The 16,585-nt window shown below is 35.4% G+C and overlaps 2 protein-coding genes across 2 annotated transcripts; one reads left to right on the top strand and one right to left on the bottom strand.

Annotated features, from left to right (window-relative positions):
- The first annotated feature begins 1,176 nt into the window (after positions 1 to 1,176).
- Positions 1,177 to 2,499, top strand: LOC145792089 (uncharacterized). The gene is made up of 2 exons (XM_082872579.1): positions 1,177 to 1,423; positions 1,958 to 2,499. The coding sequence occupies exons 1-2, from the start codon at positions 1,177 to 1,179 to the stop codon at positions 2,497 to 2,499; spliced, it is 789 nt and encodes a 262-aa protein (XP_082728705.1).
- Positions 2,500 to 6,171: 3,672 nt separating this feature from the next.
- On the bottom strand, positions 6,172 to 9,216 carry LOC114293531 (flavonoid 3',5'-methyltransferase). Its single transcript, XM_028237608.2, has 5 exons — positions 9,103 to 9,216; positions 7,474 to 7,559; positions 7,200 to 7,344; positions 6,796 to 6,927; positions 6,172 to 6,474 (listed from the first exon to the last, which is right to left on the bottom strand). Exons 1-5 carry the CDS (start codon positions 9,151 to 9,153, stop codon positions 6,187 to 6,189), a joined length of 702 nt encoding a protein of 233 aa, XP_028093409.1. The 5' UTR covers positions 9,154 to 9,216; the 3' UTR covers positions 6,172 to 6,186.
- Between the last annotated feature and the right edge of the window lie 7,369 nt (positions 9,217 to 16,585).

Here is a 16,585-nt window from a genome sequence, read left to right as displayed (position 1 = left end):
TTCAAGGCGCGCAAGTATTTTCCAAAATTGACTTACGTTCTCGCTACCATCAGCTAAAAGTTAAAACGGAAAGCATTGAAAGACTGTCTTCAGAACCCATTATGGGCATTACGAGTTTCTCGTCATGCCTTTTGGCATCACAAATGCCCCAGCAGCCTTCATGGACCTCATGAACAGAGTGTTCAAACCCTATCTTGATGAGTTCGTCATCGTCTTCATTGACGACATCCTCATATACTCCAAGTCACCAGAAGCTCATGAGCGGCACTTGCAAATGGTTCTACAAACACTACGTGATCATAAACTCTACGCCAAGTTGAAGAAATGTAAATTCTAGATCACTAGTGTACACTTTCTCGGTCACGTCATTAACAAAGATGGCATCACGATTGACCCCCAAAAAGTTGCAACAATCGTGGACTGGCCACGACCTACTAATGTGTTGGAAATCTGAAGTTTCTTGGGTCCAGTTGGCTATTATCGATGCTTTGTGCAAGATTTCTCAAAAATAGCATCGCCCTTGACCCAGCTAACTCAGAAGAACACACCCTTTGAATGGACTGATAAACAGGAGCGTTGCTTTCAAGAATTAAAAGGCCGACTTGTCTCAGCCCCTATACTAGCACTCCCTACCGAAGCAGATGGGTTCGTAATCTATAGTGATGCCTCATATAATGGTTTGGGTTGCGTTCTCATGCAAGACGGAGAAGTCATTGCTTATGCGTCACGACAATTGAAGACTCACGAGAAGAACTACCCGACTCACGATTTGGAATTGGCCGCGGTGATCTTTGCTCTCAAAATCTGGCGTCATTATCTCTACGGTACAACCTGCAAGATTTATACTGACCACAAGAGTCTAAAATACCTATTCACACAGAAGGAACTGAATATGAGGCAACGGCGGTGGTTGGAATTTATGAAAGACTATGATATAGAGATCCATCACCATCCGAGCAAAACTAACGTGGTAGCAGACGCACTAAGTCGAAAGACGACGAGAAGTTTGGCGTGTACTCTCATTTCCCGCAAGATCAATGGGTTGCTCACCAATGTAACCATGGAGCCTATATTGATTGAAGAAATTAAAATGCGCCAATAAGAAGATAAACTTTTGAAGAAAAGGTACGAGGAACAAGGAAAACGCCTGATCCTGATTTCATTATAAGCAATTGGATGCTGGAATTTCATAATCGAATTTGCATACCCGACATCCCAGAACTCAAGAAGAAGATACTGGAGAAAGCTCATAACTCAAGATTTGTAGTCCACCCTGGCAACACAAAGATGTATCACGATCTGAAGAAACACTACTGGTGGACCGGAATGAAAAGAGGTTTAGCAAGTCATGTTTCCAAATGTCTGCATTGTCAGGGTGTTAAAGCAGAACATCAGAGACCTGCAGGGCTACTGCAACCACTCCGTATTCCTGAATGGAAATGGGAACACATTACTATGGACTTCGTGGTCGGGCTACCACAGTCTTTTTCAAAGAATGATGCAATATGGGTTATAGTAGACCGATTGACAAAGTCAGCACATTTTCTACCAATCAAAATCATGTATCCTCTGAATAAGTTTGCCACTTTATATATCAAGGAGATTATTCGGTTACATGGTATCCCAGTATCGATCGTGTCTGACCGAGACCCTCGTTTCGTGTCTCACTTCTAGAATAAATTGCAAGAAGCTTTAGGAACTACACTGAAGTTTAGCATGGCCTATCATCCACAAACTGATAGGCAATCTGAAAGAACAATCCAGACTTTGGAAGACATGTTATGTGTATGCGTGTTGGACTTCAAAGGTAACTGGGATGAGCACCTACCTTTGGTGGAATTCGCCTATAACAACAACTATCAGGCAAGCATTGGAATGGCGCCGTACGAAGCACTGTATGGAAGGAGATGTCGATCACCTCTATGCTGGACGAAGGTCGGGGACAGGAAATTGTTAGGCCCCGAAATTGTGCAAGTCACCAGTGAGAAAATCCAACTCATCCAACAGCAGATTTGCACTACTCAGAGCCGCCAGAAAAGTTATGCAGATACTCGGAGACGAGACTTGGAATTTCAAGTAGGGGATCATGTGTTTCTCAAAATCTCCCCAACAAAAGGAGTGATCCGATTCGGAAAACGCGGGAAGCTAAACCCACGTTACATCGGGCCATTCGAGATACTGGAAAGAATTGGTCTTGTAGCCTATCGCCTTGCACTACCTCCTGAGCTATCTAATATCCACAACGTGTTTCACGTTTCAATGCTCCGATGGTATCTCCGAGATCCAGAACATGTCATCAACTATGAGAACTTGGAAGTTCGAGAGGATCTCTCTTACGAAGAACAATCAGTGCAGATTCTCGATCGTCGTGATCAAATTCTCCGAAACAAGACCATACCGCTGGTAAAGGTCTTATGGCGAAATCATCGCATCGAAGAAGCTACGTGGGAAACCGAAGGACAAATGCGAGCTAAATACCTACACCTCTTTGAAAGTTAAGGTACGTCAAGTTTGGGGACAAACTTCTAATTAGAAGGGGAGAAATGTGACACCCCGAACGTTTAATTAGGTACCACATAAATATTTAGAGTTATATATAATTATGGTTGCATGTGATGATAGACTATTAAATAAATAAAAATATAAATCTAATTTGACATTAGATTATCAAATATAGAATTAAGTAAAAAAAATTATTTGGGAATTAGTATTTGGGAGCAATTAACACACTGGCCTTGTTTGGTAGAGCTGTGGGAAAGTACTTATAGCTTATGCCTTAACAGCTTATAGTTTATAACTATGAACATAAGCTGATTTCTGATTTATAAATTAAGCATCTCCTGCCCCACTGAAAATGAAAAAAAAAATGTTATAAACTAGTTGCCCATCAAGGTTGTGAACTTCTGCCCAAAAGAAAAGAAAAACAAAAATAAATAATAAAAGTCTAAGCTAGGGTTGGCCCAGCAAAACCCTTGCAAATATTGGCCCAAGCAAAACAAAGGCCCAAGTATATATAGATATATATTGAGGAGATTTAAACTTATCTAAATCTGTGAATTTGATCTACAATTAAGGCTCAAATCTACTAGCTTAATGATGGCCCCATATAGAGAGGATACGTGGCACTCACATCAAGGCTCGGGTTGCTGTATAAATAGGGGCAAATGTGTTGTAAATAAGAGAAGGAATAAAAAAAAATGACAGAAAATAAAGGAAAGGAAGAGTGAAAAACCGAGAGGAAGAAACTTATAGTAGGGAGGTTCTGATAGTAAAGTAAGGCTAAGGGTTATAATTAAGGTGAGCTATATTATGTCTTGATTTACCATTATATGCTTTATGAATGTTTTGAGTTACCACAACTTAGTTTATACAAGTTATATTTTATTAAGTTATATTAAGTTATATAAATAAAAGTTATGTTTTATAATTATTTCAGTTGCGTGGGTTACTTTCTAAACTCTATTTACTAAAAAGGAAACCCATGGATATGTTTGTTTAAATTTTAGTATACATTTGACTATAACCTTATACACAATTATGTTTTGTAAATACCACCACGGGAGTCCCATGCCTTGGGAGACTTAAATAACCACTGGCCTCTGTTTGACCACTTTGTGGTCCTCTGTTTGTCATGGATCCATTGACCTCTGTTCTGACTGTCACTTCTGCGACCTCTGTTCTATTCTGTTTTATACCGTGGTTATGATTATTTATTTACATGATTTCTATATTCTGCCACTTTAAATAAATTGTCATTTTCAATTAAATTATGCAAATATTTATCCATGGTTATTTTGTATTCCCTACACTCTTGGCATAATATTTCTCACTCTGCTGTGTGCTTATAGCTGTTATCCTTTCAGGTGACGAGATGTAAGGGAAACCCATAACCCCACAAAATGGAACCTGCACATGGACTGATGTTGAATCACTATTTTATCTTTCTTTTTTTTATATTTTTGCTCCCTTTTGTTTCTATTCGGGGCTGGTCACTGAATAATAAAATAATGAAAGCCCTAGAAATGTATTTCCTCTTTCTTAAATAGTAACATGACGTAAAATTCCTGTTTACTTATTTTTATTTCCGCTTGCGCAGTTTAATTTGCTACGAATAAGAATAAGTTAGTAAGTTGCGATTCCAACCCTAAGCCTATGGGGTTGGGTCGTGACGGGTTGAGTTCCCCTTTAAAGCAGATTTTTGCATTGCATTTTTGCCAGACTACACGTGCAGGCTAACCACATTGTATTCTGAAAAAATTGCCCGGAAGTCCGCACGTGCGGCCAATGCCCCTGCACATGCGGTTTTCAGGACAGGCTCGAAATTGTTTTCTTTTCGTTTTTCAAACTTGTAGGCCTTTATTTGCATGGTTTTCACATGTTTTTCACATGCATTTGCATATCATAAGCATGAAATAAATGAGAAAACGAATTGAACTAAACGAATGAACAAGTAATGTTGAACCGAACCGAATAGGTGTAAAAACTGATGGAATGAATTGAATATGTGTTGAATTGATGTGCTATGAATGTTTGTGTTTGTAGGTCAAGGTTTGTAGACCGAGCAGACGGTTCTGGAAGCCCACTGTGAGTAACATTACTGTAAAGATATGTTTATATAAAATATCTTTGAAATGCTATTTGATAAGTTATGTTTTTCTAAAATGGTATTTTGTGAATGTGAACGAATATCTGGTTTTGAATCTACTATGGCATCCAAGGAATGGTTCCAAGTCATGGGGGACAGCATGTTAATGTGAGTCCATGACAAATAAGTGATTACGAGATCTCGTTAGCCACGTGATAACGTGGTGATGTGTTTAATCGGTATCCGAAACCGATTACTCTAGTCAGAAGACAATATGATATGTTCTGTTGGATGTACCGCTATTATATTTCGATATGAGAATAATTGTGATATGAATCGTTTTACGAATATGATATGTTTGGAATTCGTTCACTAACTTTTTTACTTTAATGCTATTCACTCGGTTATAACTCACTATTTGTATACATATGTATAGGTAAGTGTCCTGGAGATCAAACCTAGAAGGATTTCTTTAGCTGAGCCACTCGTTGAAGCCCTACTGAGTTTTTGGAACCTCTAAGTTGGGGGCTAGGTCGAGAAGACCGTTGTATAATTTATGATCATATTGTTGAACTTTTGTTATGTGTATATATGTACATGAATGATTTTTTTGTTTATGATATTATGTATGTATTGTTCAGTGGGTAATTTAATGTTTATATAGATCTGAATTTGTACATATAGATACACAGCTCAACGGACTATTTTTGTTGTCTTTATGTTATAAGCTTTCGTTAGCCCCAATTATTTGATTTGTACAGGAAGGTCTTGGGTAATCTCGAATTGCTGGCTGATTACGATGCTAAATCTATAGGGGCGGGTTTGGGTCGTGACATTTTTTTGAATTATGAGTGAGTTTTGAGTGGTGTTTTGAAAGATAAGTTTTTGAAATGAGTTTTAAAAGAAAAAATTTGTTTTATTATGAGTTTTAAAAAAAAAATTTACTTGAAAAGAGAAAACTTGTTTGGTTATGAATTTTTTTTAAAAATTTGGGTTATATTTTGAAATTGTTTTGGATTTATTTTTTTTTTAATATTAAAAAAATTTCTTATTTTAATTTTTTTTAGGGTAAATATTTTTTATTGTAATTATTTTGTTAATTATATTGTTTGACTTTAATAATGTCTAAAATACATTAAGGGATTCTTTGGAATGATTTAAATAAGTATATTTTTTAATTTTTTAAGAAATAATACCCGGGCAATGCATGGCATAAATAAAAATTAATTTAAAATTTTGTTTTAAAAAATGATAATGAATCTGTTTAAAATATCTTAGAATATACTATTAATAATATTAAAAAAAAAAAAAACTCAAGTGAATTATTTATTTATTATGTCATTAATGCTGTACTATGGTGAGCTAACTATCAGGGTAGTCAAGTGATTACCCTAACACCGCCCCTGAATAGTATCGGCATCAAACAAAGTCAACAAAGTGATCGCGAAAGTGAGTTCTTACTAAATAAATAAATAAAATAAAAAAAAGCAGAAAAAAGAGCAGCCTTAAGAATCCTATTTTTAAGCCCAGCATTCACCTGTTGGTTTTATTAGGCACTAGTAATTACAGAAACTGCTTCCATTTTTGAAGTTTTGTTTTTGCTAAGAGAGCCGCCTACAGAGGGTGAGGCCATCGGCAATGGAAACGTGAGATAAGTCGACACGAGAATCTGAAGCTAAGAAGCTGTTCAACTTTCTCAGAGCATCCCTTGCAGAGTCCTCTGCTTCTTCTCCATACTTGGAAGGGACAACACTGCCATTCCACAAAGTGTTGTCATATGCTATGATGCCTCCAATCTTAACCAATTTCAAGAGGAGCTCATGGTAATTCATATAGTTTTCCTTATCAGCATCCACAAATGCAAAGTCGAAAGACCCTTCTTGTTTCTCCTGGCATTTGTGCAGAACTTATAAGGTCAGTCTCAGTCATCATCCTATTTGTATCTCTCACCCATGTGCAGTTAGTTGTTTCTCATCAAAAAACAAATCTATGAGGTTTGGCAAACATTTATTTATTTATTTTATTTTAAATTTTAAAAAGTCATGTTTGTTTACTTTTTTAAGTGTTTATAGAATAAAACGTTTTAAAAAAGAAAAAAAAGATCAGATTTGAAAGTTGGAGAGCCATATACTTAATCTCTGTAGTCAGTAAATATATTAAGCTCCACACATTCATGTGGTGGGAACAAAGTTGCAGAGCCATGGACTTACATTTGTGAGGAGGTTGTTTAGAACAGTCATGCCATCGGATTGAATGTAGTTGATCTTATGCTCCACACCAACCTTCTTAATAAATGGTAGCCCTACCTCGTAGGCTTCTCTCCTTGGGTCTATTGCTATTACCTGCAGAAACTAATTCCATTTTTTGTTTCTTGGGGTTCAATATTTGCTATAATAGCGCTACAAAATCAGACAAAATAAACAGAGTACCCAAAATTTTAAATGTGTGGATCAAGTACAAAGAATACATAACATTTCTATTTATTGCTTTACTTAAAATGGAGACTTGTTTCTATGGACACAAGTTCTGACCACTGAATTAACCCTAGTGATTATACTTGCAGATTATTTATGCCTTAACTAACTTGCAACAAGTTAAGAACGAAAAAACTTGCCTTGCCATCATGTGGGAGAGCAAGAACGGTAGTAAGGAGAGAATACCCAGTGAAAACCCCAATCTCCACTGTCTTTTTGGCGTTCATGATCTTTAGAAGCATTGAGATTAGTTGTCCTTCATCAACGGTCACACTCATTAGACTCCTACAAGTCAAATTTCAAAGGGTTAATTACAACTTCCCATTGTGTTTGGATCAAAGAATATTTTTGAATTAGCAGCAGAATTTAAAAATAAAAAATAAAAAAAATAGGAGGGGACAGTTGAAAACATACCTTTCCTTGTACTTATTGACAGTGGCCTCTCTGAGTTCCTTGAGTAGTTGATGCTCTCTGGGATATGCACTAGTTTCCAAAATGTACTGTAATATGCATAAATGGTGTTTTAACAACATGTTAGAACTATGAAATGCCAAAGTCTGGGATAGCCAATTGTTTTCCTATGTTTTTTTTTCACTCGTTAGTCATATATGCTTTTTAGTTAGTTTGGAGAGTGAGCCTTTGAAAAATCAAATCCTAATAGGAGAAAAATAGCTATGGTAAGACACTCTAAAAAGGTCTATACCATATGCTCTCATAAAAATAAAAATAAAAATTTGTATTATGAAGTATCAAATGGTATTCTTGGCTAATGAGAACCTAGCTAATGAGAAACTGACATACACTAAAGCAGGTTATCATTTGTCTCTTAAATACTTAACAAATTTGAGTTTAGTATGTTCTATTCGTAAAAATTTCACTACGTGATTAGTTTGGAGCATCACATAAACAACACTGTATGGTGCTAACCGCAATAGTTTGTAACTGTTAGATTTATTTTTCTAGTGTGGCCTAATAGCCTACATATTTTCTACATGTTTTAATTTATTTGGACTCCACAAATAGATAAAGCCAATATTTGAGATCAAGTTCAGTAAATAGAATTTTAATATAATCACTCTTCTAAGATAAGAAGGAAACCTTGATGGATTAGGAATTCTTCTGATAGAGTTTATCTGGCCCTCTTCTCTCCTCTATATAAGGATGGGTGACTCCCCTTTTATATCATGAGTATTTTTCCATCACTTTAAGTTTTATAGTCATCCTAATTAACAGAGACAGAGAGAAGAAGGTGAGTCAAAATTAAAGGTTCAACTCTAAGGAGTATTTTCTCAACTTCTCTAATTCAATGGCTGACAAAGGTATATTCGTTTTATTCTTGAGTTGTATTGAATTCAAGATCCTATAAAGTTTAATTCCTGTATTATTAAATCTTACAGTAACAATAATCTTCGTAACATAATTACCATGGATATGAATGAACTCTTTTCTCCCCCGGTGTGGATATGAGTGAAAGTAAGTTATCCAAATTTCACAATTTGGACCAATTTGGATTCCATTTTGTTAGGGTGCTGCTTGGAAAGTCCATGAATAGGACCTGAGGGACTAACATTGGGCTCACCAATTGGATCCAATTATGATGGGCTAATGAGTTCAAACAACCCTTCGTGAAAGCAGCCTATTCCAGCCGCAATTGGATCAAACCTTGAAAAAACTACCATCCTTGACAATGGTTCTCCACATAATCTTTTTGAATGGTGACAACATTGAAAATTTTTAAAGCAGTAAGTTTAAAGGTCTGTTTGGTGCAGCTGTATGGGATGAAAGTTGATAATAAAAAGCATAAGCTAAACACACCCTCTTCCAACTTTTCGATAATCGATTTTTTTCAACTTACCTCTTAAGTTTATAAGCAGAAGTAAAAATTTTTGATATAGATTTATAAATAAATAAAACCCTATTAAGCTCCAACAAGCTAAAACTAAAAGATAGAAACAGAATTTGTACATTGAAAGTAATGAACATGTTGGTTAGTTCACTAAACATTAGAAAATACTGAAAAAGCAAAGAAAGAATTAAACCAACCTTTGTGAGGGCTTCACTTCGGAGGATGTTCTTCATCTTCAAGTCTCCCATGGCTGCAAAGCTTCTCAAAACTCACAATTTTATTTATTTATTTCACACTAAAGAACAAATTTAATGAACAAACAAGAAAAGCTAGTTGTCAATAAATTGATCATGACTCAGAAGATGGAGGTTTTAACACTTGGGGCCTCTTTTCATAAATGGTCAGCACGTATGCACATGCATAAAATCAATATCAATGTATATATATATATATATTTAATAATAACTCAAAGATGGAGGTTGTAACACTTGGGGCCTCTTTTCATAAATTGTCAGCATGCATTTGTGCACATGCATAAAATCAATATCAATATATCTATTTTTTTAATAATAACTGTTTGCCCTATATTTTGCATCAGCCTTGCTACTTCTATAATTATGTTTTTAAATTTTATAATTTAATTCAAATTTTATTTTAATTTTTATTATTTTAATTTAAATAATTTTTTCTCTACAATTTAAATTCATTTTTAATTTGGCCTACATTATAAAAATGAGCAAAAATTTATAAGAACGAAATAGAAATACCATGAGAGAAACTCACCTTCTTAATTACCTTCAAGAATGTTCTAGTGTTTTGGACGTGAGGAGTACGGAGAGCGACGAATATTTCCTCCCCATACAAGTATTACTACATAATTCTTGTAATGTGTTTTGTATGCATATCATTCTTGAAATGGATCCTATTTTAGATTCTAAAAATTCATGATTACTTAACACATTAGTAAAATTTTTATATAAAATTAATTAGTTTGTACTATTATATATATATATATATATATAAAAAACACTAGTGGGTGTGTGTCTACCCGATGAGTGTGCTATTAAATTTGTAAAACATAAATTTTAATTTTGATTTAAAAATATATATGTTGTGGGTTATTGAAATGGTAATGATGTTTCTCAAATCCAACATCATAGCTTTAAACCCCATTCACTTCAATATATAAAATTTTGTTTTAAATAATTATTATAGGACTATTTTGGAAAAATTCAAAATATGAGACACATTTGTGTCAATATCATGAGAGGCCTCCACATATTAATAGTATAGATGGAAAGATAATACTATAGATCTCATATATATGCAGGAAATTACACTTTTGTCGATTAAAAATGGCCCACGGTCCGTGAGGGATTCAAAGCCTACCCGCGGTCCAAGGTGGGCCTAGCTCAAGTCCAGCCTGAGACCTTAGGCCATCATTTTGAAGTCCAGCATGCTTGGCCTAATCCATTGGCCCACTTAAGGGCGGGAAATGGGAGCATTGAGATATCAGTAATACATTTTGGCCATAAGATCTTGGGGTGAGAGAGAGAGAGAGAGGAGTATTTGGGTGGGAACTAAATTGTTTGGTATATTTGAGAGAACTGATCTAAACCATTGATATACATTTAGGATTGATTTAGACCATTAAAACCAAATGTATCTTTGATATATTTTGGATATTTTCAAAAATCGTCCTACCATATTACATAAATTTAGATAGTAGTACTTTTCACACGTGTTACCTTATTAGGTCGAGTAAACTACCGCGTCTTGTCTCTAATGGAGCATTCACATCTTCATACTGAGGGCTAGAACCGTATGCTTGATCATTCCCTTCAACATCTTTGTCTACCAAATGAATCCCACATTTTTTACCTCATTTTCCTTGGAAGCCCATTCAGCTTCAAATTGAACTCCATTCTCATTCATCATCCACATTCGTCACTGATAAAACTTGTATTTCTTCTCTTGTAAAGTAACGCACTCCCACATTTTCAGATTTGCTGCCAAGTGTAGGACGACGGTGTTTTCGAATAATAAGTAATGTTTTAGGCCTCTTGTGAATTCTATAATTATAGAATCTAATCGTATTAAAACCATGGAATAAATCATAATCCTTGATTCCAACATTGACAGTAACGATAGAACTTCCTAACAAGCTGCTATTAAACCAATTTGGAGGCAACTGCAAACATATCGAAGACCCATTACTTTGATGCTTGAACCACTTCGGAATTTTGCTTCCTGGAAAATTAATTTCAAAACCATCTGTCTTACGAACATGACTTCCCTGTATAATGAAGATTGGTCACAATTAATGGATGGTGCTTACACCAGAGAGAGAGAACTTGAAACTGAAATGATATTAAAAGGATGACGAAATTATGCAGAATTTTTGTTAAATCTTTTTGGAGTCTTCGTGTTTTTTTATAAGATCTCTTATTATTGTATCGTCCATTAGTACACATTTTATATCACCAAAAAGCCACAACCTACTACGTTGTCTAGGCTCTTTAGGTGATTCCTGATGAACAATATTCCTCTCAAAATCTTGTATCAAATCATGCATGAACAACACACCGTGTGAAATAGTAATGAGAGACTTTTCAACGAGGCGCTGTATTCCAAGAATGGTTTGGAAGCCAAGACTTTCTGAGATTGTCGTTACAGAATTTTTGAATTTCCATTTGAAAAAAAAGAGAGCAATATATAGGAATATTTCCCTATCTTCCTCAACCAAATCATTGTAACTTATTTTGAGCACTTCTTCAACTTTCGAAAAAGGCATTTTTTTCAATCTTTTGGACATTCCCAGTAAATTTTTTTTGATCTTGAAGAGAAGAGAAGAACCCAAAACTTTGAGAGCTAAAGGAAGTCCTCTACAATATTTCACTGCACGAACTATGTTATCTTCATAACCTCCTGTTTGCTTGTCTTTGCTAAACACTTTTGATTTAAAGAGTTTTACAGCTTCATCTTCTTTTAATTCAGGAACCTCATTGAAAGGGAGATTTGTGCCAAACGATGACCGAGTAGTACCAAAATGGCAATTGGGTTGGGCCAGATTGAACCAACACGATGTACAGTACTGGGCTGAGCTAAGGCCTACACGGAGCATGGTGTTGGGCCGAGCTAAACCGAACCCACAAGAAGCGTAGTATTTCTTTTTTTAATCAACAACAAAAAACCCTTTATTGATGATGGAAATCCTTACAGAAAAGAAGAAAACATCAACAAAAAAGAGAGGGATGATGCAAGCCATCACATGGCAGCACCAAACTCAGGGCCAGCCCTGAGTTCGTCGGGGCCTAAGGCGAATTTTGAAAATGGGGGCTTTTTTATATTGAAAAAAAATTCATGAATAAAACGATAAGTTATAATTTTTTTTTTGTTTGTAACCATAAAAAAATTTACTTACACATATAATCATTAAAATTATAAATAAAACAATTTAATAAAACAAAATTAGAACAAAAAAATTAGGAAAAAATTATTCAATTAAAATTGATAAAGACCTAGGTAAAAAAATTTGAGCAAAATTATTTATTCCACTAAAATCTAATGGATAAAAAAGATAAAAATAAAAAATAAAAAAAATAGGGCCCATATATTGTATGTATTATTTTTCTTGAGCCCAAACACTTTTTTTTTAATATATATTTTCATTTTAATAAATATGGACCAAACTACACTTATAAATAAATATGGAGTAAATCATACATTGACCAAAAAAAATATTTTGAGACCCTTTAAATTGATCCTAAAACCAAAAAAAAAAAAAACATTGAGCCTATAATATTTTATCAAATTTAGGGGCCCTATGTTATATATGTTTTACCAAATTTAGGGGCCCTATTGTTTTTTATTTATTTATTTATGTATTTTCATTTTAATAAATATGGGCCAAACACATTTATAAATAAATATGGACTAAATTATACATGGGCCCAATAAAACATTTGGGGCCCTTTAAATTGATCTTAAAACCAAAAAAAAAAAAAGGTTGAATCTATAACAATTTTTTAAATTTGGGGGCCTATTTTTGGGCCAAAATATGGGGCCTAAGGCACAAGCCTTACCTGCCTTAGGGCAGGGCCGGCCCTAACCAAACCAAGACCCTGTTGGTGAGAAACCAACAGAGACAGCAACCTAGTCAATACAGCAACCAACAGAGACAGCAATACAACATATACAAATCAAAATATAGGCATGCAACCTAATCCAAATACAAACAAATCAGAAATAGGCATGCAACCTAATGCTAGTAAAGGCCAAAAACAGCAGCAGATACACAGCTACAGATTAGCATATTATCCTCAAATACAGAGTAGCAGACCAGCCACACAGCAGCAGAAAAATAGATTAGCAGATAAGTAAATTATCACCCAACAGACCCAGCATATTATCACCCATCAGTCCCACAAACAACCGTCAGATTATATCAGACCATACACCCCAAAAACCAGTCCACAATCCAACTCAACAGACTAAAAATTTATCAAAACCATGGCACTCCTCAATTGCATTCCTTAATCTGAGCCAAATTGATGATTATGTCCCAGACAAAGTACATGTTCCTTTTTACAGAAGCTTTAACCCATAAAGCAAATCTAATCTTTATCAGCTCACCTAGCTCCTAAGAAGCACGGGTGCGGGTACGAGTACGGTACGGGTACGCCGATACGGCAAAATTCCAAAAAAGTAGGGTACGGGTACGGCTGCGGCTGCGGTACGCCGATATTTTTTTATTTTTTTTTATTTTTTATAATTATGGTTAAAGATCCAAGCATAAAAATAATATTTTTGATTATTAACTAAACTGTTTTATAAGCATAAACTGTGGTGAAAAGCTTATACATCTAATTTAACTAAACTGCTTATTACATCCTATAAGCATAAACTGTTTTCAGGAATAACTAATTTTTTTGATTATTAGCATTTTCATCTCAAATTTTTTATTATTAATAACTAATAATAATATTTATGATTATTACCATTTATGATTATTAGCTTTTTCATCTCTAATATTTATTATTAATATTTATTAGCATTTTCAGTATTAATAACTAAAGAAGAAACAAGAAAATAAATAAAATAAATAAAGATGAAGTAATTTTTTATTATTAATAACTAATAATAATATTTATGATTACCATTTATGATTATTAGCATTTTCATCTCTAATATTTATGATTAATATTTATTAGCATTTTCAGTATTAATAACTAAAGACGAAACAATAAAAAAAATAAAAATAAATAAATATGAAGAGATATATCTCTGATGCCGTGGGTTGAAGTCGAGTCGAAGAGGAGGGTGATCTGATCTCTACGTCGAAGTCGAAGTCGAAGCCGAGGGTTGAAGTCGATATCTAGGTCGAAGTCGAAGACGAGGGTCGAATCTCTGGGTCGAAGTCGAAGACGAGGGTGAGTGAGGGTCGAAGTCGATCTCTGTTTCGAAGTCGCAGACGAGGGTGAGGGTTGAAGATGAGGGTGAAGGTCGAAGTCGATCTCTGTTTCGAAGTCGCAGAAGAGGGTGATGGAGATGGTCAAAGTCGCCTCTTTCTCTTTGCTTCGATGAGATTAGGGCTTTTGAGATTAGGGCATTCGTATACGGTATACACATTTTTTCTTTTTCTTTTTTTAAAATTTTCTTAATATTGCTCCGGTACCCCTCAATTTTTCAGAAAATTTGATTTCTGCCCCCGCTGTACCCAAAACGCACCAAAGACGTACCCATGCCGTACCGAGCCGTACCATGTCGTACCCAACTGAGATAGAAGTACCCGACTACTTTTTTCCGTACCCGGTACATGTGCAGCCGTACCGGTACGCGTACCCGCACCCGGTAAGTACCCAGTGCGTGTACGGCACTATTTTTGGAGTACCCGCGCTTCATAGCCTAGCTCAGATGCACAAGGTTGCACTCCATTAAACAAACATTCATTCCTTAACTTCTAAATAGACCAAAATATAATACAGGGCAAGGCTCTCCACAATCTCCTAGCTAATTTCTTATAATTCCACCCTATCTACCAATGAAATAATCCATCAATATTCCTTGGCACCACCCATAGACACCCCCACCAAAGCATTACATAAGACCACACTTTTTGACCAAGCTATTTGTTGTGGCGCATTCATAAACGCCACGGCAGGTTCCCAGAATTGACCAAGCTATCGGTGGTTAGGTCGAGCGAGGAAAGCGGACCGCACTAAGGCCGCGGTATGTAATCGAGTGGCTGGCTTGGAGGTATTGAGGATCTAGGAGCCAGCATGTCTTAACTCGGCAGTAGTGTGTCCGAAGTTTATATCTTTGGTGCAACCCAAGTGATAGCACACTTTAGACATACCACATGGACCAATGGCGAGATGAGAGGAATCTACTCTTAGTACACATCAATACCGTTTGGTGGTATGACCATTGTTGTTTGGCGGTTTGGGCAAGTACACGTGTGAGAAATGGAGAGGACAATATAGCTACGCATCCAGCAAAGGACAGCAGAGATAGTGCGCGCGCAATCTGGAGCTGCATGGCTAACCTAGATAAGGAGGCGTGAGCAGACTCTGCAAAGTAAGCAACTTTTAGCCATTCTCTCTCTGTAGTGCTCTATATTCCTCTCTTTTCCTCCTCTAGAAAGCTAACTTTACCATCGGATAGGTTTTCTGGCAACCCTCCAGCCGGGTAGCTCACCCTTGTTTGTTCGCAGTAAGACAGAGTCCTATTGGAGCAAGACGAGCTTAGGAGCAAGGAGTACGGAAGACGACGAATATTTTCCCCCCGTACACTCATATAGGCAAGTATTGCACCATTTCTCTGTAACACATGCCGATCTCTACCTGTTATAATGATTTTACTCCCAGAATTGAACCAATCATGTTTTCCAAGAACGTCTTCCACTCCTATTGATTCATCCACATCATCAAGAACAATATAATTCTCTGCATCATATTTTACCCACTTTTGATGTTGGTTACTTTAATGAACTTTTCCTTTTGAGATTGCACGAAGGAGCTGTTCTTGAAGACACATTATACTGTGATCTTTTGAAACAGCTCTAACATTCTCCAGAAAGCATTTACCATCAAATTGGCAAAAAATACGATCATAGACCTATTCCACCCATTTCCCATATCCCAACAACACAAGCACTATCCTTCCCTAAACTTAGCCATTCTATCGCTTTCTCTATATGAGAATTCATCCCAACTAGGCCTTCATCAACACTTGTATTCTCACAAGGAATAATTTTTTCCCAACAATTTCTTCGATAAGCTTTGATTCAAACCTGTAGGTTGAGAGGAAAAATAAAAAAGAAAGTTCATGCATCAAAACTCAAACAAGCTTAAACAATAAAAATAGATTAATTTTGTTCATTCCATTGAAGTATTTTTGTTCGTTATTGTCTCGTATTTTGGTTCTCTACAACTACATGCACCTACACTTTTTGATAATAATAATAATAATGCAAAGGAGAATAAACTAAGTTAAAAAGATTTTTGTCAGCAATTTATTTTGAAAATTATATTTATTATTGACAAAAAATTGATCTGATCAAGTAGTTATCGTTATCTGATCAACGCAATTATTTGAATTCAAGTAACTATCAATATCCGATCAACGAGATTTGAATTCAAGTGTAATGATTATTTGTCCCTTAAAAAGTTGAAATTT

The sequence above is a fragment of the Camellia sinensis genome, chromosome 5, assembly GCF_055761805.1.
Source record: "Camellia sinensis isolate YWXY chromosome 5, ASM5576180v1, whole genome shotgun sequence".
NCBI classification, from domain to species: Eukaryota; Viridiplantae; Streptophyta; class Magnoliopsida; order Ericales; family Theaceae; genus Camellia; species Camellia sinensis.
The sequence above is the reverse complement of the archived record's forward strand: the minus strand, read 5'-3'. Positions and strand labels throughout refer to the sequence as shown.